Source organism: Trametes versicolor (assembly GCF_000271585.1).
Source record: "Trametes versicolor FP-101664 SS1 unplaced genomic scaffold TRAVEscaffold_1, whole genome shotgun sequence".
Lineage (NCBI taxonomy): Eukaryota > Fungi > Basidiomycota > Agaricomycetes > Polyporales > Polyporaceae > Trametes > Trametes versicolor.
In genome coordinates this window covers 1,580,668-1,602,580 of record NW_007360321.1, presented here as the reverse complement: position 1 = coordinate 1,602,580, position 21,913 = coordinate 1,580,668, and the positions used below count along the sequence as shown (strand labels likewise).

The 21,913-nt window shown below is 57.3% G+C and overlaps 8 protein-coding genes across 8 annotated transcripts; 3 read left to right on the top strand and 5 right to left on the bottom strand.

Annotated features, from left to right (window-relative positions):
• Window positions 1-1,133: 1,133 nt before the first annotated feature.
• TRAVEDRAFT_138784 (lipid binding protein) lies at window positions 1,134-3,264 on the bottom strand (the record flags this gene model as incomplete). The annotated part of the gene is made up of 10 exons (XM_008034581.1): window positions 1,134-1,188; window positions 1,241-1,446; window positions 1,510-1,662; window positions 1,732-2,034; window positions 2,091-2,245; window positions 2,315-2,525; window positions 2,582-2,669; window positions 2,721-2,775; window positions 2,829-2,964; window positions 3,016-3,264. The coding sequence occupies 9 exons, from the start codon at window positions 3,262-3,264 to the stop codon at window positions 1,387-1,389; spliced, it is 1,410 nt and encodes a 469-aa protein (XP_008032772.1). The 3' UTR covers window positions 1,134-1,188; window positions 1,241-1,386.
• Window positions 3,265-3,466: 202 nt separating this feature from the next.
• On the top strand, window positions 3,467-5,849 carry TRAVEDRAFT_41629 (uncharacterized protein; the record flags this gene model as incomplete). The annotated part of the gene is made up of 12 exons (XM_008033936.1): window positions 3,467-3,614; window positions 3,668-3,765; window positions 3,823-4,195; window positions 4,249-4,391; window positions 4,445-4,537; window positions 4,587-4,641; window positions 4,695-4,757; window positions 4,816-4,959; window positions 5,011-5,139; window positions 5,189-5,335; window positions 5,388-5,512; window positions 5,586-5,849. 12 exons carry the CDS (start codon window positions 3,467-3,469, stop codon window positions 5,847-5,849), a joined length of 1,782 nt encoding a protein of 593 aa, XP_008032127.1.
• Window positions 5,850-5,948: 99 nt separating this feature from the next.
• On the bottom strand, window positions 5,949-10,146 carry TRAVEDRAFT_33021 (DNA-dependent RNA polymerase II second largest subunit; the record flags this gene model as incomplete). The annotated part of the gene is made up of 10 exons (XM_008033763.1): window positions 5,949-6,014; window positions 6,079-6,168; window positions 6,223-6,250; window positions 6,302-7,506; window positions 7,558-8,535; window positions 8,585-8,902; window positions 8,956-9,147; window positions 9,210-9,500; window positions 9,557-10,074; window positions 10,137-10,146. The coding sequence occupies 10 exons, from the start codon at window positions 10,144-10,146 to the stop codon at window positions 5,949-5,951; spliced, it is 3,696 nt and encodes a 1,231-aa protein (XP_008031954.1).
• Window positions 10,147-12,467: 2,321 nt separating this feature from the next.
• Window positions 12,468-13,945, top strand: TRAVEDRAFT_112163 (cellobiohydrolaseI; the record flags this gene model as incomplete). The annotated part of the gene is made up of 3 exons (XM_008034580.1): window positions 12,468-12,759; window positions 12,815-13,140; window positions 13,193-13,945. 3 exons carry the CDS (start codon window positions 12,468-12,470, stop codon window positions 13,943-13,945), a joined length of 1,371 nt encoding a protein of 456 aa, XP_008032771.1.
• Window positions 13,946-14,232: 287 nt separating this feature from the next.
• TRAVEDRAFT_111994 (fructosamine kinase PKL/CAK/FruK) lies at window positions 14,233-15,369 on the bottom strand (the record flags this gene model as incomplete). The annotated part of the gene is made up of 5 exons (XM_008034579.1): window positions 14,233-14,298; window positions 14,357-14,510; window positions 14,570-14,652; window positions 14,705-14,768; window positions 14,822-15,369. 5 exons carry the CDS (start codon window positions 15,367-15,369, stop codon window positions 14,233-14,235), a joined length of 915 nt encoding a protein of 304 aa, XP_008032770.1.
• A 481-nt stretch (window positions 15,370-15,850) lies between these two features.
• Window positions 15,851-16,987, bottom strand: TRAVEDRAFT_41625 (fructosamine-3-kinase; the record flags this gene model as incomplete). Its single annotated transcript, XM_008033935.1, has 5 exons — window positions 15,851-15,916; window positions 15,970-16,123; window positions 16,180-16,262; window positions 16,317-16,380; window positions 16,437-16,987. The coding sequence occupies 5 exons, from the start codon at window positions 16,985-16,987 to the stop codon at window positions 15,851-15,853; spliced, it is 918 nt and encodes a 305-aa protein (XP_008032126.1).
• A 414-nt stretch (window positions 16,988-17,401) lies between these two features.
• TRAVEDRAFT_158239 (FMN-linked oxidoreductase) lies at window positions 17,402-19,231 on the top strand (the record flags this gene model as incomplete). Its single annotated transcript, XM_008034578.1, has 8 exons — window positions 17,402-17,485; window positions 17,554-17,640; window positions 17,697-17,762; window positions 17,809-17,892; window positions 17,952-18,156; window positions 18,215-18,340; window positions 18,399-18,757; window positions 18,815-19,231. The coding sequence occupies 8 exons, from the start codon at window positions 17,402-17,404 to the stop codon at window positions 19,142-19,144; spliced, it is 1,341 nt and encodes a 446-aa protein (XP_008032769.1). The 3' UTR covers window positions 19,145-19,231.
• A 2-nt stretch (window positions 19,232-19,233) lies between these two features.
• TRAVEDRAFT_55201 (ABC1-domain-containing protein) lies at window positions 19,234-21,777 on the bottom strand. The gene is made up of 6 exons (XM_008034170.1): window positions 21,333-21,777; window positions 20,924-21,121; window positions 20,364-20,873; window positions 19,558-20,307; window positions 19,426-19,502; window positions 19,234-19,371 (listed from the first exon to the last, which is right to left on the bottom strand). The coding sequence occupies exons 1-6, from the start codon at window positions 21,591-21,593 to the stop codon at window positions 19,353-19,355; spliced, it is 1,815 nt and encodes a 604-aa protein (XP_008032361.1). The 5' UTR covers window positions 21,594-21,777; the 3' UTR covers window positions 19,234-19,352.
• Window positions 21,778-21,913: the final 136 nt, after the last annotated feature.

Below are 21,913 nucleotides of genomic sequence, written 5' to 3'. Positions count from 1 at the left end.
GTCATCAAGAACACGGACGAGAAGCCGCTCGAGCGGTTCATATTCGCCCTCCGCAACACTCTCCAAGTCGAATCCTATAACAAGGACACGAGGTCGCCCACGGCTGTCACTCCTTCATGTCCGACCGCCTCCCTGATTCATAGAACGTTTCCACAGCGTCGAAGGCGCGATATCCGCAGCGTCGCTTGCCCAGTACTTCCGGTCCTTCCTCGTCAAGCTCAGCATGATCGAGGCCCAGCTCGGCCAGATGGACACCGACGGTGACGAGCCATGACGTTCAGGGACCAGGGTCTTGGCCTGCTGACACCCCGCATATTCCCCAGATCTCTCCTTTGCGATCCTCCTCGAGCTCCAGGACGATAAGGCACCCGCTGCGTCGCATGGCAAGGTACGAATCTGTCTATCTCACAATAACAGTAACAGTTTCCCGGGGAGCGTTGCGAACCGTTAATACGTGGGTGCTCAGCCGCATGAGGTCCGCGCGAAACCCTTCCAGCTGTTCTCAGGTCGATATGCCCCCGTTGAAAAATACAGACAGACGCGGCGGCGACGCTTCGCATGAGGCGATTGGCAGGTCGCGAGCACCGCGAAGAGGTACGCGCCCCTAGGCGTGTACATCCGCATCCTCCCCACGTCGTCGCCTGGAACCGCTGTCCGTGATCATTTTTTCCACGGGCCTATCGATCTGAGAATAGCTGTCAAAGAGGACGCTGTAATGTCAGAGCAGGTTTTGAAGAAAATAACGGATGCGGAATGTACCACTACGCCATAAGGCACCTAATACGGTGCTCGTCCCTCGAGGTCCGTGCAGGTCCTACATCAATTCTTACACGTTCACTTCGTAAATTCGAGCTGTTTGAGGTGTATCCTACCTTGAAATATATGGGGCGCGCCAAAAGTTGTGTGAACGCTAAAATATGGGGTTTTGAGCATTTGCCACCTCTCGCCACATTTGCCACCCACTCGCCAGGGCCCCGAGGAGCCCGTCATTTGCCACTCGCCGGCGAGCACTTCGCCGAGCATTTGCTCCCAACGCTCTGATTCTCACTTGCACAATGTCCCTGACGAGCTCGTCATCCACAGGAGCCCCCGCCCTGGATTCCAGCAGCCAGGCCCGAAACCACCGCCGGGGTCACCGACGCCGCTGAGCTTCACATGGTCCGTGCGGTCGACACGGGTATCATAGACGTACGCGTCATTGCAATCGGGCAGCCAACTGAGTAACTCACCTTCTCTTCAGCTCTCGCTTGCAGTTCAGGAATCGGAGTACAAACTCAATCTAGGCAAAGAGGCGGAGTCAAAAGGGAAGCAGAGGGCCGACTGACCGCGCACGTAAAACAGGGTAAACAGGATACAAATACAACGGACCGGTGGCGGCGCCGTAGATTAAACGTCCACGCGTATGCGCTGAATTACTGGTATAATCCTGTCCCACTCCTCCATGGCCTAGCAAGAGCGTCGTGCGTCAGCGCCACCGCCCGAAGTCCGTCCATTGAGCAGACGACTTACCGCCTTGTAGAACTCGATCTGCCCGTCAGCGTAGTTCCCGAGCATCTCCTTCATCTCGGCGTCTTTCGCCCGCTGGAAGATCGCCTGCTCGCGCAGCGTCTCGTCGCTGAACGCGTCCGACGTCTCGTGCGCTGTCGTCACCGCGTCTTGGAGCTGCCGCCACAAAGTGTCATCAGTCCCTGCACACCGGCGCGCGCGCACGCGCACGCACACACGGCTCACCTCCTTGATCTTCGTGTCCAGCTTGCGCATCCGCTCCACGCGCGCCCGATCGTCGTCCTGCCCGCGAAGCGCGTCCACCCTGTCCTTGATGTACGCGCCCAGCCCGAGGCCAGTGCTCCCGGCGCGACCGCTGATCACCGCCGCGAGCCGGTCGCGCTCAGCTGTCACTGCGGAGAGGTACTCGGACAGCTCCTCGAAGTCCATTTGCTTCTGGTCGCGCAGCTTGAGCACCGCGCGGTTCGCGTGCGAGTACTGGATGAGCGAGTGCAGATGCACTAGGAACGGATCCGTCGACGTTTGCGTCTACATGACATGGGAAGGTGAGCCCGTCTCGAAGCACAGGACGTGGAGCAGCTCACGTTGTGGCGCAAGAGAGCAGAGAACTCGAGGAGCGTGTTCGAGAAGTGGTTAAGCGGGTCCGTAATGCCCGACTCGAGGAAGCCGAGGCCTTGTACCGCGACGGCGAGGTCGTGGTAGTCGCCCGTGAGATCTTCACCCGGTTCGGGATTGCCGTCTCTTTCAGCCTCAGATACACGCACGCACAAGGGGAGGGGAAACGGGACGGCGCGAGGGGGCTACTCACCGTTGGTCCGGTTCCGCACGCGGCTGTACAGCCGCTCCGAGAGTGCGATGCCCTCCTCGAACTTGTCGACGCTCTCGCGCATCGCGAGGAAGCGCTCGTCCGGCTTGCGCACGCGCGAGAACGCGTTCAGCAGGCTGTCGGAGATGCTGTCGATCACCCCGGACGAGGGCTCCACCGGCGGGTGCGCGACGTGTTGGTGCATGATGACATGCTGGGCGAAGTTAGGATGATATGCCAGTGAGTGTGGGTGTACTTGTATGTGCGTACCCATTCTGTCGACTCAAAGAACGCCCGGAGCAGGGTGCTCCTCTGTAGTGTCGGGTGGCGAGCCAATCGTTGTAGGAAGCGGTGGAGGCTGTACGGAGGTCAGGTATAGGGTACCCTCACTCACAGCTGACAAACCTACTCAAGTCTCCTCCTTTCCATGAACTCCGGGCTGAACCTGTCTCCTGTCACATATTCTGCACATACCGTCGAACTTGGCACCTAGGTCACACGGTTCAAGAGCACATACCGAGTCTGTGCTTGTCTGGCAAAGGGGGGACAACGCAGGCAGGGAAGTCCTTCGCGAGGTGTGTTCGCAGGAACACGAAGTCTTGAAACCGCCTCCTAGCAGTAGGGTTTGGTGTTGAGAATATAGGAAGGTTGGTCTGCTCGCCGTGCTAAGCATTGTCAGAAACCAGTACAATCGCGCGCCGCACCTTCGCAGTCACAAGATAGGAGACGTAGGCATCCTTGGTCTCCGCGAGCTCCTTCACGGGATCCTTCACGCTGGTAATGAGATAGCCCTCCCACTTGGGGTCGTGCGGGTCGCGCCCGTCCTCGCTTTCAGCCGTGCTCTGCCTGAACCCGGGGCCAGAGAGGCCGGCGGAGGTGCCTTCGTACGTTGCGGGCGCGGCGGGCGACTCCCAGGTTACGCTGTCGAACACGTCCTCATCGTCGCCGAGCATGTCGTGGACGAAGCAGTTGTGGTTGAAAGGAAAGCGAGTGGACGCGGATGCCGAGTGAGCGTGAGCGAGCTGCGCACGCGATTCGCCGACGTCAGATGGGACAAGCAGTGCCGCGCAGGAACGGCGTCCTTCCAGGCGTTCACGCTACAGCCGCGCTGCGCACAACAATCGTCAACACTCTCCTTCCCTCTCACCGACCGCCATGGTCCGCAGATGGTCATGGCTCCCCTTCTGCTCTCTCTTTCTCGCCCTGGCCGCCGCGGTCGCGTTCGAGGTCCCCATTTCCGACACAGACTATGACCGCCAGATATGCTCCGGCATGTGGGGCGGAAAGAATGCATATATAAACGGTGTGCCTCGCCACCTGCTATATGCGTGTCATAGGAGTGCTCATGCCCTTCAGTGACCTTTGACTCCGGGTCGTTGGGCCAGCTGGCCATGGTGATATACGAATGGAGTGACGTGAAGTACTTGGGGAAGGATGCGACCACGGGCAGACCTGTGAGTGTGAGTTGGATGTCTGCTGCGCGGCCGCTCAATGCGCGTTGCATGACATAGGAGAAGTACTATGTTTGCACCTCGGACGCTCTGAGGGGCGGCTACTGTGAGAGCTCGCAGCTCGGCCGCTTCATTGTGGACCTTCCGAGCGGCCAGTCCGTGAACAGCACCAGCATTTGGTCCGCGAGGGTCGCATTACCCACCGGAAGCGACTCCGCTACGGAAGGCTCCTTCGACGTCGCCGTCAGCGGTCTATGGGACAACCCCGATGGCAACCCGACTCCTCCTGATTTAGGCCCTGAGTACGAAACCAATTGGCGCAGGGATAGTGCACTAGCAGTTCGCCAAGCAGTCAACCCCAGCCCTACCAGCATCCTGCGGTACCAGAGCGCTATCCAGTACAACGTACGAAAGACCGGGTACTATTGCGTCGGTATGATACTGTTGACAGTTAGGGCGGCTTCGCGGTGCTCACGGCTCATCTAGCAATTGTGCCCATTACCGTCTTGCCTGCGACCTCAGCGCGACAGGATGTGTCCGCCAACCCACATCCCTCATACTCTGGCTCCGTATTCTTCCGGAACACCTTTGACGGTAAGCTGCCTGCATCGGACTACCCCAAAGTCAACGTGAGTGCGTAAATTCGCGCATGGCATTCCGAAACTAAAAGCAGCTTTTGTAGTTCTACTTCTCCATGTTCCTCGTGTACTCTGCACTCGCCATTGTATGGGGATGGCTTTGCTACCAGAACGTGCAAGACCTCCTTCCGATCCAGGTTGGTCTCATTATATTTTAGACCAAGGACTTGTCTGACATCGTATCAGTACTACGTATCTGGTCTTCTCGGTTTCCTGATCATCGAAATGCTCGCCAACTGGGGTACGTCTGCAGCAATGATCTCAGTGTTACTCTGCTCATACGGTCGTTTGCAGCATACTACCGTTACCTCAACGCACACGGTGAGGGCACGCCTTCAACGGTGTTCCTCATTGTAGGTCAGTATTTTGCGTGCTTTTGGGTACACATGAAGATGCTCACTTCTGTTCTGTGTAGTCGCCATTCTCGACGCCGGCCGGAACGCACTGTCGTTCTTCCTGCTTTTGGTTGTCTCTCTTGGTCTCAGCGTGGTCAAGGAATCTCTCGGAAGAACTATGCTCAAGTGCCAGCTGCTCGCTGGCGCACACTTTGTCTTTGGAGGTATGCTCGGAGTACGTCTCATATTCGCTCCGATCTGACTGTTGTGCACAGTCCTCTACGCTGTTGGCATCGTTGAGCTCGAGCTCGAATCGGCATCCGCATTCATTCTTCTCCTATTCGTCATTCCTTTGGCTTTCACTCTCAGTGGTTTCCTGCTCTGGATTATCTATTCGCTCAATGGTGAGCACTGCCTGGATGTTTTGTTGATTGTGCACTGACCCCCGGACAGCAACGATCGCGCAGCTTGCCGCTAGGAAGCAGCGCTATAAGCTGTCAATGTTCAACTGGCTCCATCGCATTCTCTTGATGACCGTTGTTGTCATCGCCATCTTCTTCGTCGTTTCTTCGTTCACGTTCTCCGGCCGCCTTGCGGAAGGTATAGCCCGCGACCTTCGTGTTGATGAAACACTGCTGATTTTATATGATAGACTACGGCGCAAAGTCGTGGAAACTCCAATGGTGGCTGCTGGACGGCTGGCTCGCACTCCTGTACCTCGTCGACTTCATGGCCATCTCCTGGCTATGGCGCCCATCTCCGAACAACAGAAGATATGTATCTTTTGCTGCACGCACATTGCACTGCATGCTTACCTATCTTTGTCCTTACATTGGCGATGTTCGACGAGATCGCGCAGGACGAGGAAGACGCCGAGGACTACGACCTCGAGTCCCTCGAGCACCGCACAGACGCACGCGGCCTGCACGAGACCGACGACGACGCCGCGACGCTCGTGGGCCGGCCCGTCGGCGACGACGCGGTCGTGTTCGAGATCGGCGACGAGGACGGGGCGGGTAGCGACGACGAGGACGCGCCGAAAAAGCGCCGCGGCGAGCGCGAGCGGCTCGATGGTGCAGAGCACGAGCGCGAGGGCTTGATGAAGGACGATTAGGTTTTACACATAGACACTCGTATCTAATAAAGCACATGTAGAGTACACGCATATCATCTCTGGCCCGAGCGGGCTGCGGCCGAAGGAAGAGTCCATGCATTAATCCCTGATACGACCCGTCGACGTCGTGTACAAGCGGGCTGCGATGTTCATGCTTTGCAGTTCCTGAATAGCAGTAGGCGTTAGTTGCACGAACCTGAGGCGCATGCTAGGCTATTGTGCAGCTTACCTGGAACAGGAGCTTCGCGGCATAAGGGATGTAGATCTGTGAACACGCAGTCTTGTTCCTGCACGCGCGGCATTCGAAGGTTTGCTTTTTCTGCAAACGAAAATCTGAGTACTGAGATCAGGGGCATGGCTCATGTCCACTTACGAGGTTGGCAATAGCCGTAAGACCGCAACTGCAGGATATAGGTCAGTAAACCGCCACGCTATAAAACCGATAGACGTACATGTCGCAAACATGCAGACGATAGGCATCGCTCGCCTCGAACAGACGCTCCTTCAAGAACGCAGCCACACCATGCGAGATCATGCAGTCGCGCTCCATCTCTCCGAACCGCAGGCCACCGTCACGACTACGACCCTCGACCGGCTGGCGCGTGAGGATCTGCACGGGCCCACGGGCACGCGAGTGGATCTTGTCGTCGACCATGTGCTTCAGCCGCTGGTAGTACGTCGGGCCGAGGTACACCTGCGCCTGGATCTTGCGCCCGGTGTGGCCGTGGTACATGATCTCGAGCCCACGCGACTGGTAGCCCTTCTGGCGGAGGAACTGCGAGACGGACTCGACGGTAAGGTCCGTGAACGGCGTCGCGTCGCCCTCGTTTCCGATGAGCGTCGCGACCTTCGAGAGCAGACACTCGACCAAATGCCCGATGGTCATACGGGAAGGAATAGCGTGCGGGTTGATGATGATGTCGGGCGTGATGCCCTCCGCCGTGAACGGCATGTCCTCCTGGCGGTAGGTGATACCGATGGTACCCTTCTGCCCGTGACGCGAGGCGAACTTGTCGCCGATCTGGGGGATACGCGTCGAGCGGACACGGATCTTCACAAACTTCTGGCCCTCCGCGTTCGTCGTGATGAGCACCTGGTCGATGATACCCTGCTCCGTGCTCTTGAGCGGTGTCGAGACGTCGCGCTTCGTGTGCGTCCGCGTGCGCTGGCCGAGCTCCTCGCTGTCGGGCGGGATGGGCGCGGTCTTGCCGATGATGATGTCCTCGCCGTTGACATTCGTGCCGGGCGCGATGAGACCATCGTCCTCCAGCTTGTCATACGTGCCGTGCTTCATCCGCAGCGTCGAGTCGCGCGTCGGCTTCTCGAACTCCTCCAGCTGCTGGATACCGCTCTTCTTCTCGAGGTCCATGTAGCTCCGGTAGTACATACTCCGAAAGAGACCTCGGTCGATAGAGCTCTGGTTCATGATGACGGAATCTTCCTGGTTGTAACCGCTGTAGCACAGAATGGCGACAACGGCGTTCTGGCCAGCGGGCAGTTCGCGGAACTTGAGGTACTCCATGGAACGCGTGGTCGCAAGGGGCTTCTGGGGGTAGTAGAGAATGTTCGCCATGGTGTCCATGCGCACGAGGAAGTTCGTTAGGTAGATACCCATCGCCTGTTTACCCATGGCAGACTGGTAGGTGTTACGGGGGGACTGGAAAAGGTGTCAAAATACGTGAATCAGTCAAAGCGGATGCAGGCTTACCTGGTTGTGATCGGGGAAAGGAATGATACTAGCACAAACACCCAAGATCATGCTAGGATGAATCTCGCAATGTGTCCAAGTATGCGCGTTCGTCGGCGCCTTCAGGCGGGCAGACGGGTCAAGCTCGCCGTCGTTCTCGTGAGGGTCGATGCCCGCCGACTGCAGCCTGGAGTTCTCGAGGTCCTCCGGCGTCATGCAGATCATGACGGTCTCCTCTTCCTCCGCATCCAAGAGCTCGATGACACCGTCCTTGATCAGGTTGTCCCACTTGTACTCGAACTTGGTTGCATCCTTCTCGGGTTCCTCCTTCCCGCGAGCGAGGTTTTCAATGTGCTTCTTCTGCAGAAGCAGCTGCTGGTTTTCGACAATGAAGAGTGGACGGCAGACACGTCCGGCGTCGGTGTAGAGACGGAGCTCGCGCTCGCGGATGTCGCGGACCACGGAGACCTCGGCACTAATGTCGTCCTTCCGACGCAGCTTCTTGATTGTCTTGACGAGGTTTGCAGGGTCGCGGTGCACACCCATCCAGACTCCGTTGACGAACACCTTTGTGCAGGGCGTCGACGAATGTGCGTTCTCCTCCAGGGACTCCAGCCCCCACTCCTCCAAGAACTCGATGACTGGCGCGGAGAGCGAACCGACAGAGATGCAAGACATGAGCGACAAGTTCTTGACGAGGCCACAAGCCTGTCCTTCCGGCGTTTCCGCAGGGCAGACCATTCCCCAGTGGGTGTTGTGGAGCTGACGGGGCTTGGCGATCTTGCCTTCACGACCGAGAGGAGTGTTACACCGACGCAAATGCGACAACGTAGAGGCGTATGTGTATCGGTTGAGCACCTGAGAGACACCAGCCTTGGACGACATGGTCTTCTTCTGGTCTCCCCAGTTGCCGGTGGCAAGGGAGTACTTCAGTCCGTTCGTGATGGTGTTGTGCTTCACAGCGAGGCCCAACTGGAACTCCTTGTGGGTCTCAACGCACTAAAGGACGTGTTAATAATGTCATCTAGGATATGGCTCGCGCACTGACCTTCTGGAGGTAGCGGTAGACATCCTTCGTCAGCTTGCGGAACAGCATACGGAAGAGGTTCGCTAAGAGAGGGCCGGCAAGATCGAGACGCTTCTTTCCGAAATGATCACGATCGTCAAGGTCCCTCCGCTCGAGGGCCGCAAGCAGGAGACGATGGATCATGTAGCCGAAGAAGTAGGCTTTCTTGGACTCCGAACCTTCGGCCATCGAGACATGGGGAAGCATCTCCTTCTGCAGAATCTCCTGAGCATAGCGCAGACGTCGCTCACGGTTGAGACCAGTCGTAGTTCCACGATTACCGATGTAGTCCAGTGCAATCTACATAGCATTAGCCAAAGAAAATTCGTGCGCCGGGTACTGATGTAACAAACCTCGCGGTCCTGGATAACGAAACCCTCGTCTATACACGGCTTGAGCATCTCCAACATCTGGTTGTCCTGCATGTCGTAGCAAATATGTTCCAAAATGTCACGGTCGGAGATCACGCCGAGTGCACGGAACACCACCCAGATCGGGATGTCGACCTTGATGTAGGGAATGGTAGCCTTCATGACGTTCCCGAGCTATACACCAAGCCATCCAACAGTTAAGTCGTGGATGAGCATATGCACCAACGAATACCTACCGAACGCTCCTGGCTTCGATGATAAAGCTTCACTTGGAACTGACTGATCGTCTTTCCACCCTTCTCGACGGCGCTACGAATCTCGGCAAGGAAACTGATGGGGGAGGGTTGCGCTTTCGCGAAGACGTATACGTGGTTGGTGGCCATGCGCTCCTGGGCAATGAGCACCTTCTCCGAGCCGTTAATGATGAAGTATCCTCCAGAATCATACGGGCACTCATTGAGATCGTAGAGTTCGTCGTCCTCAAGACCGTGCAAGATGCAAAACGTGGACCGAAGCATGATGGGGACCTGTTCACAAACTGGTGAGGACATCGACCAGAGAGTGCAACATGAAGGATACCGACCTTTCCTATCCACACTTTTCGTGTGTCCTCAGGGTTGTCATCGTGCTCAGTCTCCCAGACCATGTCCCCGGTGGCACTGTCCGGGTCCTCCCGCCCCAGAAGTACGCGCTTCTTCATCTCGATGTATAGCGGTGCGGAGTAGGTGAGATTCCGCAAACGGGCTTCTTGAGGGAATATAGGGACGACAGAGCCGTCTGCCTCCGTGACAGTCGGTCTCGAGAGGTAAATCTGTCCAAACTTGATCTCGTAGCGGCGAGTGACATCGGATTCATGACCTGTATGTTGGTCCGCCTGATCGAGAATGAGGTCCGCGTTTTCATCGACAAGTTCTTGCATGGTATTCTGGACGAACTCGTCGAACGAGTCCAGCTGCTGCCGCACGAGACCCTTCTGATCGAAGAAGCTTGAGATGACCGTCCAGCAATCTTCCTGGGTGATCTCCTCGTAGTCCTCGCCTGCGCCTTCACCGTCCATGCCATACCCATCATCATAGAACGACGCCTGCGTGGCTTCAAAGTCTGGAGAAAGTGGACGCGTTATTTGAAAGTCTACCAACACAAGGTGAGAGGCGTGGACATACCTTGGCTCATTTTGAATAGAACACCGAGTGTGGGGGAAAACGAACGTTACGTTCAGGACTGGAGGCCAGCAGTGGAGGCGCACAGAGGGAAGCCAGTCAGTCAGAGTACGCAAAGCTCAAGACACCACAGCTAGTCGTCACAGCAAGACAGGGAGAGTAAGAGCGAGCCCAGAGGATGTGGATGGTGGCAAAGAAGGGCCTGGGACGCTGCGAGACGCGTCCACGCTGACCAACCTCGGTAGGCGCCCGACGCTACAATGAGCGCCTGTCCCTCGGACCTCGTTCGGTGTCTCACTCCGGTTCCGCCATTGTCTTGTGCTCAGCCTGCCACAGTCCTTTGCACGACCTACGTCGACTCATATCGACTCGACCTTCACTCGAAATTCTTTGACCGTTGCGATGAAGTATCTCGCACCATCGACCAGCATCAACCCCGCGCTTGGAGTGCGGTGGCTACATCATAGGTCGCGCGCGTGAATACTGCGTAAGAAACACTTGCGGTACACTCATGCAGTATCCTGGTGCCACGAAGTCTTCACGGTGTACTAAAAGTGCAAAGATGCTCTGTAGGTCTCCTTAAACGTGCTGTATCAGAACCACATGCATCAGGTCGAAGCCCGATGACGACAACTCCCAAGGTAGGCAGGGACCTTGGGTCGGCGATGATCCTGCTTGCGTGCTCGACGGGCTTCATGAGGTGTGCTCTAAGGTATAGCATATATAGAAAGCAGAATGTCCTGCATTCACCACTCGCAACTGGCGAGAGCGAGGTCTCTACGCTCGATGGCCTACCCCCCACCAGCACTACAGCTCCTCCCACCACACGTCAAAGGTGTGCTAAACAGCAGGTCCACCCGGCGATAGGATGTTGACCTATAGATCCAAATTGTGATGGGGGACATCCTCGTCCACGAAACGCAGCCCGCAAGAAATTAAGCTACCACGCATGCTGGGGGGTCCTGCCGTCATACGTCCCCCCCGTCCCCCCCGTCGTCCTCTTGTCATCGGTGTCTCTCTCGATACATCGTGGAGTCGAACAGGACATGGCCGAATGCGACGTAGCGGCATGGGTATCATCCATTTGGCACGTTAAGAGGCTGCCTCAAGCCGCGTATACGGTTACGCTGGAGGGGAGAAAATTGACAAGGTATGGTCTCATAGTGGGGAGTGTCAAGTCTGCCAGCTGCTGACCTTCGCTCTCCTTTCCTCACAGGCTGTCGTTCGGATGCGTCCCGTGGCGCCGATGGTCATGCGCTTTCCGTGACTACCGAGAGTACCGCAGAAGTTGATCGACGTTACGCCCGCACCGAGGGGCGTCGACCCACAGTGCGGTGGTCCTCGAAACGGGCGGTCATCGGCAGTACCTCTCCTGAACCATTGCGTTCCAGCTCGAGCAGGCATCAAGATGTGCGGCATGCTGTCCTCGTATGAGCTCTTCTCGTTCCCTTCGAGCGCTCACCGTGCCGAAGGTACCAGCGTGGCGATCACCGGTGCCGTCTGTCGGATGTGTTCTCGAGCGAGTGCTAAACCTGGCTACAATATACATGAAGCGACACATGGTGCGACGACCTGCCAGGTCACCTGCAGCCGTGCGCCGTATGGCCGAATATATCGACAACTACCGATGAACAGCTGAACCACGACACCTTCCAATCTCAGCATACGTCATAATTCCGGACTCCGTGCACATCTTGATCCGCTCGCCTGGCCCCCGGCCCCGAGCTACAAGGTCCGTCCTCTCCTCCTCCAGCTCAGCAATGTCTATTCAGTATCTCCGCTCAGGTACTCTGCCTGGCCCCGCAACCCGGGGCTTTTGGGGTATTTACGACACGTCAAACGTCAAGCAGTGCCTAAAATACTGTTAGGCGGCAAGACGCGGATACTCGTCGGACGTAGCGGCTGCTCTTCGTGTGCCCTTTACGGATATTGCCTATGCAGCGCAACACAGGCTATTTTTGTCAACGGCACCTTGAGACCTATGACCGTCTAAAAATTCGGTGCCTCTTCGGGTTGAGCGAACATCAGCAGCTCTCGGACATGGCCAACGAAGCGGAGACAAGTCACGCTTCTCCACTTCCACACGCGGACCCATCTCGGCGGGCCGTGCTGCTGTCTCTTCAACGCCTTCGACGATGCGTTGTGCAATGCGTCTCTGACAGGTGCACTATACGATCTATTGCAAGCAATTCGGCCGCGCGGGCGACCTCGCCATGACCAGAGAGGGACAGATGCACCTGAGGACGCGTATAAAAGGTGGCCCGTCTCGTCGACAGTCTGCATCGAGCCAGCAGTCGCCTCTCGACAACCCGTCCTCGGTACAGCCTCATCGACATGTTCCCCTCAGCATCCCTCCTCGCGTTCTCGCTGCTTGCGACCGTCTACGGTCAGCAGGTCGGCACCCTCACGGCAGAGAGCCACCCCCGCCTCACCATGCAGCAATGCACGAGCGCGAACAACTGCCAGACCCAGCAGCACTCCGTCGTGCTCGACTCCAACTGGCGCTGGCTCCACTCGACCTCCGGCAGCACCAACTGCTACACCGGCAACACCTGGGACGCCTCGCTGTGCCCCGACGCGACCACTTGCGCCGCCAACTGCGCTCTCGACGGTGCTGACTACGCCGGTATGTCTCCCCTGCACCCACAGCCATACGCGCCTTCACTGATCACCGCCCATAGGCACCTACGGTATCACCACCAGCGGCAACGCGCTCACGCTCAAGTTCGTCACCCAGGGCCCGTACTCGAAGAACATCGGTTCGCGTGTCTACCTCATGGACGCCAACGACCAGAAGTACGAGATGTTCAACATGAAGAACCAGGAGTTCACCTTCGACGTCGACATGTCGAACCTCCCCTGTGGTCTCAACGGCGCACTCTACTTCGTCGAGATGGACGCGGACGGTGGCGCAGCGCGCTTCCCCACCAACAAGGCCGGCAGCAAGTACGGAACTGGCTACTGCGACACCCAGTGCCCGCAGGACATCAAGTTCATCAACGGCCAGGTGAGCGCCACACCCGACGCGGTTCGTGCATGCACTCACATCCTTCATCTAGGCCAACATCGAGGGCTGGGAGGGCTCCCCCACCGACCCCAACGCGGGCTCGGGCAACTTCGGTACCTGCTGTAACGAGATGGACGTCTGGGAGGCGAACAAGAACGGCGCGGCCTTCACCCCCCACGTCTGCTCCGTCCAAGGCCAGACGCGCTGCTCGGGCGAGCAGTGCGGCGACGGCGACGAGCGGTACGACGGCATCTGCGACAAGGACGGCTGCGACTTCAACTCGTTCCGCATGGGCGACCAGACCTTCCTCGGCCCGGGGATGACGGTCGACACGAACCAGAAGTTCACGGTCGTCACGCAGTTCCTGACGAACAACAACCAGACGTCCGGCACGCTCTCCGAGATCCGCCGCCTGTACGTGCAGAACGGGAAGGTGATCGCGAACTCGAAGACGAACATCCCCGGGCTCGCGACGTTTGACTCCGTCACGGACGAGTTCTGTAACGCGCAGAAGGAGGTCTTCGGCGACACCAACACGTTCGAGCAGCTCGGCGGCCTCAACCAGATGGGCCAGTCCTTCGACCGCGGCATGGCGCTCGTCATGTCCATCTGGGACGACCACGCTGCGGGCATGCTCTGGCTCGACGCCGACTACCCCACCGACGTCCCCGCCACGAACCCCGGTGTCTCCCGCGGCCCCTGCTCGGCCACCTCCGGCGACCCGACCACGATCGAGAACAGCGAGGCGAACTCGTCCGTCACCTTCTCGAACATCAAGGTCGGCCCCATCGGCTCGACTTACTGAGCGCGCATAGGTATGTGCAGGGTACTAGAACCACAACGCAGTACGCTCACACCATCATCGCAGACATACCGCGCCGCTCCGCGAGAGAAAAGGGTGGTGGTTGTGGTCTCTTGGTCTTCTCATACTCTCGGGCTCGTGATGTAACTGCAGAATCCTACGCGAAACAACAGATACTTTCCCTCTCATTGCTGCACCGTGTGCGATGGTAAATCTGTGAGGCGGCCAGCGAGATCAGCATATCGCGTTTACGTTACAGGGCAATGGTAAAAATACAGCACTATGCAGATTCACTTGTCAGGGACTTCCTTAAGGAGCCGATCCATCTTCTGTCGAGCACTCCCAGCATATGCACCCTTCAATGGAGCATTTCAATCAAACAGCACACGAAGCCGAGGAAAGTCTGATACGTACGCCAAACATCACGGTGTGGTTTAAGTAATGGTAGAGCTGGTACAGCTCCTGCCGTAGGCCATACTGTTCCTGAGGTTCGGACTTTGGGAGATGCTCGTGGTAGGTGGTGTAGAACGCCTCGGGGATACCGCCGAACATTCGGCCGATAGCCAAGCTGTGCAAACACTTTGGTAAAAGGTTCAGCGCGATAGGCACCTACTCTATGACACTTACTCAGCTTCGTTATGTCCGAAGTAGGAGGAAGGGTCGAAGATCACGGGGGCTCCAGTGGCACGGTCGATTCCTGTGTTTCCACTCTAAAGGAGGGTCAAACGGCGGTGCACGGGATGGGGCGAACATGCGACGCACCCACAAGTCACCATGAAGAATAACAGGCTGAATGACGAGAGGTCCGAGCAGCGCTGGGATGATCCTGAGCGGTGCTTGTCAAGCGAAACACCATTCATTGATTTGGGATGCACCTACCGGTCTCTCACCGTGTCAATCTGCTTGCAGAGGCCCTCGTATCCGCCCTGGGCTTTCAGCTTATCCGCAAGGCCCCCGACCAGCGCGTCGAAGCACTCCGGCCATGTTTCGTACCACCCGTTGTCCTGCCGGATTACCCCACAGTACGTAGGCACATGGAAACCGAACCCCTTCGGACTCTCGTAAGCATGCAGCTCTGTCGCCAGACGCTTCCCGAGGACCTTTGCGGCAGCTGGGGAGAGGGATCCGATATCCTTGTACTCGGATAGGAAGTACGGTCGTCCTACGTCGCTATCGCGCTCTTTCGTGTCGGAGTCTATGGTCCCACAGTCTATCAGTTTGGGCGCAAGACCCGGCGCAGCCAGCTCTATCGCCTTGAGCGACTCGGCTTCTCCGACGTATTGATCCTTGTCGCTCGTTTTCCCGAGTTTTGCGAAGTACCGCTGCCCAGTGGATGACCGGAGAGACGAGCCGTCCTGCGTGAGAGAGATTCCTCCGGAGTTGTCACGCTGGAGAAGCAGTTTGAAAACGCGGTGCACCTCGGGCATGATAGGAGATGAAGAGGGAATAGGCTCCTGGTGGATGTGAGGCAAGAGGTGTCGCTGTGCAATTGCAACCGACCATCCTGCGAAGGCCTTTGCAACACCGGCCCCACCGGCCCCACCTACATAGTATAGCGGTCTGGGCGCGGCATAGGTGCACTAATATTATCAGTCAGACACCCCCATGCTGTCCGCTCACGTCTTCGCAGCAGACATCGTGGGCTACGGGAGAGAAGGGTAGTGGATCTGAGTTTATGCCAGCTCGTGGTCCAACCTTTGGGCTCGTACGTGTTGCAACCGCAGAACCATGCACGGGGGTGACTAGCACTGGCAGGCACTTTGTACACTCTCATTGCTGCACTATGTGCGATGATAGTTCATCTGAGCCTTGAGGCGACCACCCGCTTGAAGCGATGTCCAGTACTTCTCGTGGCTCAGTTGTGCTATAATCGCCACAGTACAAGTACACCCAGCTGCTTCAATTTCGTTAGTATGGGGCCACCCTTAGCAGCCAATCCATCTTCTTCCGAGCACCCTCAGCATACGTATCCTTCTACGGAACACATAGTCAGACATCACACAAAGCGCAGAAAGGGCGACACGTACGCCAAATATCAAAAGGTATCTCAAGCAGTGGTACAGCTGGTACAATTCCTGCCGCATGCCGTACTGTTCCTCGGGCTCGGACCATCGGAGATAATCGTGATATGCGACGTAGAACGAATCCGGCATGCCGCCAAGCATGCGGCTCAAAGCCAAACTAGATCAGGTTTAGTGAAACATCTGAGCAGCAAGTACCGGCTCGAGGACACTTACTCAAATTCGTTATGGCCGAAGAAACACGCAGGGTCGAGAATCACAGGAGCTCCAGTGTGACGATCGACTCCTGTGGTGCCGCTCTATAGGGGATTTAGTCGACGGTTTTTAACAGCTGGAACAAACTATCAACGCACCCACAAATTACCATGAAGTAGGACGGGGCTAATAACAAGACTTCCCAGCAGTGCTGGGATGATTCTAGGGACCGCCTGTTGAGCCAAATGCCCTGCTCGTTCGATTGTACAGACACTTACCGTTCTCTCACACGAGTGACCTTCCTGGAAAGGGCCTTGTACTCCTTATTTGCGTGCAGCTCGTCTGCAAGGTCTCCAATGAGCGCGTCGAAGCATTTCTGCCAAGGTTTGCACCATTTGTTTTCCTGCCGAGTTGGCCCACAATACGTAGGCACGTGGAATCCGAAACTCCCCAGACTCTTGTAAGTATGTAGTTCCGTGGCGAGGCGCATTGCGAGGACCTTGGCTGTTTCAGAGTCGAGGGGTACGGTTTCCTTGTACTCGCATAAGGAGTACGGTTTCATCAGGTCGCTATCGAGCTCTTTATCTTCACGCTCTATGAGGCCGCAGCCGCTGGATTTGGGAGCAAGACCTGGCACCGCGGTCTCGAGTATCACGAGCGACTCGTTTAATCCGTGATACCGATCTGTGTCCTCATGGCGTCCAATCTTGGCGATGTACTGTTTTCCGGTGGATGTTATGATAATGGAGCCGGCCTGCGTGAGGGTGCATTCTGGGCCTTCCATGTGAGGATTCTGAAGGACGCGCTCGAACACACGATGAGCACGCATGGCAGGGAAAGAGTTTCTGGCGGACGAAGGCGAAGAGATGGCAGAGATGGATGTCTGATTCAGGTGCGCAATTGCCTCCGAGTGTCCTGCGAGTGCGCCGTCCAAGCCCGGGAAAGTCGGGGCGGCTGCAGATGACGACTTCGCGCGCCCCGGGCCGCCGTCTCCGGGCGGATTGCAAACCGCAGGCTCGCCGTGCGCTCCCCGCATCCTCTCCGCGCTCACCGAACGCGAGCAGCGAATCGTCGGCCATCCGAGTGCGAGGGTCCTGCCATTGGTGGCTGCTTCAGTGTATAAATAAGAGGAATCCTGTCTATGCTCACCAGCGCACCCCTTCGACGCGTCTTCGCCCACCAGCCGCATCTCCGCGCCCGTCTTATTACCCCGCAATCCACTCGAGTCTCAGCACATCGCAGCATGGCGCACATCAACAAAGCTGTCCCGGGGATAGACCAGTACATCTCCTTGAATGAGCCTACCATCGGCACAGCGTATCCCAAGGTCAGTACTGCGTGCAGACTGGCTCAGATAGAATAGCACTGACCATGGAACGTTCGAACGTACACTAGGACATTTACCCTCAGAATGCAAACCTCCCTGAGCTCTTCAAGCCGCTTACCCTCCGCGGAGTGACCTTCAACAACAGAATTTTTGTCGTAAGTTCGCATCCGAGTACACACCAGACGAGATAAGGTAAAGCTTACCCTCGCAGTCCCCCATGTGCCAGTACAGCTCGGATGACGGGCACGCCACGGACTGGCACTTCGTCCACATCGGCGTATGTCCCTACCCTCTTGACCGCGCACCCATCTGATTGTGTTCAGGGGTACGCTACGCGCGGTCTCGGCGCAATCTGCATGGAGGCCACCTCGGTGGTCCCGGAAGGCCGCATTTCTCCCCAAGACGCTGTAAGTGGCGCGAACCTTTGTCACATCAGGAGGACGACCTGATTGTGGTGTTCGAATAGGGTCTCTGGAAGGACAGCCAAATGGCGCCCCTGAAGCGTATCGTGGCCTTCGCGCACTCACAGGGTGCTAAGATCGGCGTCCAGCTTGCCCACGCCGGGAGGAAGGCGTCCACGTACGCGCCCTGGGTGCACGCCGATATGGCGAAAACCTGGAAGGCGCCCACCTACGTCGCCGGCGAGGATGAAGGCGGCTGGCCCAACCACGGTACGTATGCATGCACCTCCTACAGCAGCTGTGCTGACTGCCTGCTGAACATTCTTAGTGTACGCGCCGAGCGAGATCCAGTTCTCGGACCAGTACCCCAAGCCCAACGCCCTGACGGAGCAGCAGATTGCTGACCTCACCGAAGCGTTCGTCAAGGCCGCAGAGCGGTGCAAGGAAATCGGCTGTATGTCCGCTCTTCGTTCGAACGTCAACAATCACTTACCTGATACACATACCTCTAGTCGACTTCATCGAGGTCCACGCGGCGCACGGATACCTGCAGCACGAGTTCACCTCCCCGCTCTCGAACACCCGCACCGACCAGTACGGCGGCTCGCTCGAGAACCGGCTCCGCTTCCCGCTGCAGGTCACCAAGAGGCTGCGCGCCGTGTGGGACAAGCCGTTCTTCATCCGCATCAGCGCGACGGACTGGGCAGAGGGCCCCGAGAAGGACCCCGCCACGGGCGAGTGGAAGCAGTGGGGCATCGAGCAGAGCACGATCTACGTCGGCGAGCTCAAGAAGCTCGGCGTGGACCTCATCGACTGCAGCTCCGGCGGGAACTGGGTGCAGCAGAAGATCACCGTCGGCCCCGGGTACCAGGTTCGTGCTGTGTTCTCGAACGTTGTTGTGGCTTGAAACTCATGGCCGTTGCCCTAGGTCCCTTTCGCTGAGGCGCTGAAGAAGGCGCACCCAGACATCCCCATTGGCGCTGTGGGCCTCATCACAGAGCCAGAGCAGGCGGAGTCGTACCTGAAGGATGGCAAGGCAGACGCCGTCTTCCTCGCGCGCGAGCTGATCCGGAACCCGCACTGGGCCATTCACGCTGCGCAGAAGCTGGGGGCCGCCGTGAAGCCCGCTAACCAGTACGAGCGCGGTTGGGCGGATGTCCTCACTCCGGCGCGCCCCGGTGAAAGCAGCCACCGGCGCGGCGAGGAGCAGGGCACTGGTAAGGAGCACTTTGAGCAGAAGAAGCCGAGCCCGTTGTGAATGGTTGTGACTGCGTTGTACAATAGTGTAGAGGGACATACCTGCCATAAATGTGAATTGTCTTGTAGATCCGTATATGAAGATTTTACGGGGATATTGATATCGTGAATGAGGAGATTATGCGTGCTTGGGTAGGCTATTCTACATGCTATGGTTCAGGTCTGCTGTCCGCTGTGAAAATATCTAAAGTGCTGTTGTGTAGTCTCGTCTATATTGCCGGGGTCAACCTGAAGCAAATTCATCAGCAAACGGTGCTATCGCGCGAAGAGAGGCTTACGCACCAGTCGTATTTGACCAGATCATCGGCGTTGACGAATGCCGCCGATGCGAACTCCCTCGCCTCCATCCATACCCAGACCTGGTAGCACGAAGGTCTCAGATACAACTCTTGAGCGAGGTGAGATAAGCCATACCTTCAAGAACGCGCCCACATCTCCAGAAGGCAACTGCGTCATCGTCTCCTGGGTTGACATCTGCCTCCCGAGCTGGCGCAGAATCGGCAGCGCACTCTTGAACAAGTCGAGCTCGGGGTCGAGCTGCCTGCCGATGCCCTCGAGCAGGAGGATCGAGATGACGGTGTTCACGAAGTCACCCTCCATCTTGACATGGTGCTTGCGCACGGCCTTGAGCACCTCCGTGAGGATGTCCGAGATCTTGATCTGCCCGAGCGAGAACGTCTTGCGCTTCACGTTCAGCACGATGTGCTGCATGCGCAGCGCGAACGTCTCCACGTCGATCGCGAGCTCGGGCGTGCGGCAGCGCTGTACCATGAGCGTCCCCGCGCGGTACCCGTCGAACTCGGCCACAGCGCGGAAGAGGTCGAGGAAATTCGAGCGGTTCACCGTGTTCAGCGTGGTCACGAGCCCGGCATCGACGAACACGATCTCGGGCAGCCAGCCGTCCTCTTTTGCTTGATCGAGAGCGGCACGCCATTTCTCGGGCTCGTGCGACAGCGAACGCAAGTTGTTAACTACGTCGTCGGAGGTTTGGTCGGATACGGGTTCCGATGGCAGTTCAACGACACTTGGAGTCGTTCCTGTAAGACGCTTGACGAGGGATGTCCACGAGCGTTCCAGTTGAGGTATACGAGGCTTCGTGAACTTGATCATGATGTTGCCCGGATGCAGGTCGGAGTGTACGAAGTTGTCCAAGAGCAACATGTTCTGGAATACTGACCATTAGAGGTGCTCGGAAACGTGATGCGTCGTGGTAAACTTACCAGGAAAGCATCTAGTCCGACTTCCGCAAGGGTATCGTTATAAGGGCCGCCGCCGTTCTTGAGGAACGCCTCTAGTGGCAACGCGTTCTCGAATTCCTCTACCAAGAGAACCTTTGTGCTCCACACCTTGAGCGGCCTGGGGAAGGTCACAGGAAGCTTGCGAGCCTCGAAGTTCTTCTCGAATTTCGCCAGGTTCTCAGCCTCTATCCGCAAGTCGAGCTGGTCTTGCATCATGTGTCCAAAGACTGCGACCTCCTCGGGGAGTGACAGCCACTGCATCCCTGGAAAGATGGTGATAACATTCGCGAAGAACGACATGATGCTGAGGTCCCTGTTGATCATCTTCGTGACATGAGGATGAAGAACTTTGATTGCCACGGAGGCGGTGGGCACTAGTGGAGGAGGTTCGTTCGTGAGCGCAGGAGGTAGGACCGCCTTGCGCCTGCCCTGCCGTTTCGGTGAAAGATGAGACGGTGGGATCAGATCTTTCTTCAGAGTCGCCCTGTAAACCTAGAAAGATTGTGAGCGACATATCCTTCTATGAATTCAAAAGGACATACCTGAGCGATTGCGCCCGTGCCAATGGGAGTCTCATCGAATTCCTCAAACACCTCTTCAATCGGCTTTTGAAAGACCTCTTCGATCACTCTCTTGGTGTGAGAGAGATGATGAGCCCTTCCGCGAGAGTGCAATGCGCCCATGCGTTCGCACAGCACCGCTGGAAAGAGGTCTGCACGAGAAGCCGCCCACTGCGCCAACTGTTCAGATGTGTGAGTATTGAATTCCGCGCATACATCCCAGACAAGACTGCAAGCCATAAAACCGGACGCAAACATGCAGTAGTAGACTACGATGGACAATAACGGCGCGAGCGTGCAATTTATACAAAAGCACTTCAATACTACTCGGTACGCAGACGCGCATGATGTCATACAGAAAGCATGAAGGGGGATAAGTACGCCTGCTCACCTTCATGAATGTCGGCCCAGCGCATTGCATTTGTCTAGTAAGAAACCCGTACCACCACACAGCGCCCCAACGATCACCGCGAAGGCGCTCCTCCGGTTGGCCAATGATGAGCATGGGCGCCGCCAAGAGGACCGGGACGAAGATGCAGCACAGGTACACGAATCGTTTCGCCGTGAGGATGGGCTCTATCAGTCGCTCGCGCAAGAAAGTCAGAATGCGCCCCATAAGCGACCGGTCAGACTCCGAGGGCGACATGATCATCGGCTCCAGAGGTACCGGCGCAGGACAGGGAATGAGAGTGGGCGAGGCGAACACATTGTGGGACTCGCGAGGCCGTGGGGCAGCATAGAGGGCGATACCACCAGCAGCTGGCACAACCCAGAGAAGCTTCCTGGAGAAGAATGAGTAGGGGATGCTAGGCCGCGAACCGAGCTGAGTGTGGAAGTGCGAGGGTTTGTGCCAATTTAGTACGCGTCGGGAGGGAAGAGAAGTGCCGCGGGAGAAGAGGGTACGTCCTATAACAGGTGGAAAAAGCGCAGAGCGTAAAGCCATAGCTGGCATGAGGACATTATGGACGACCC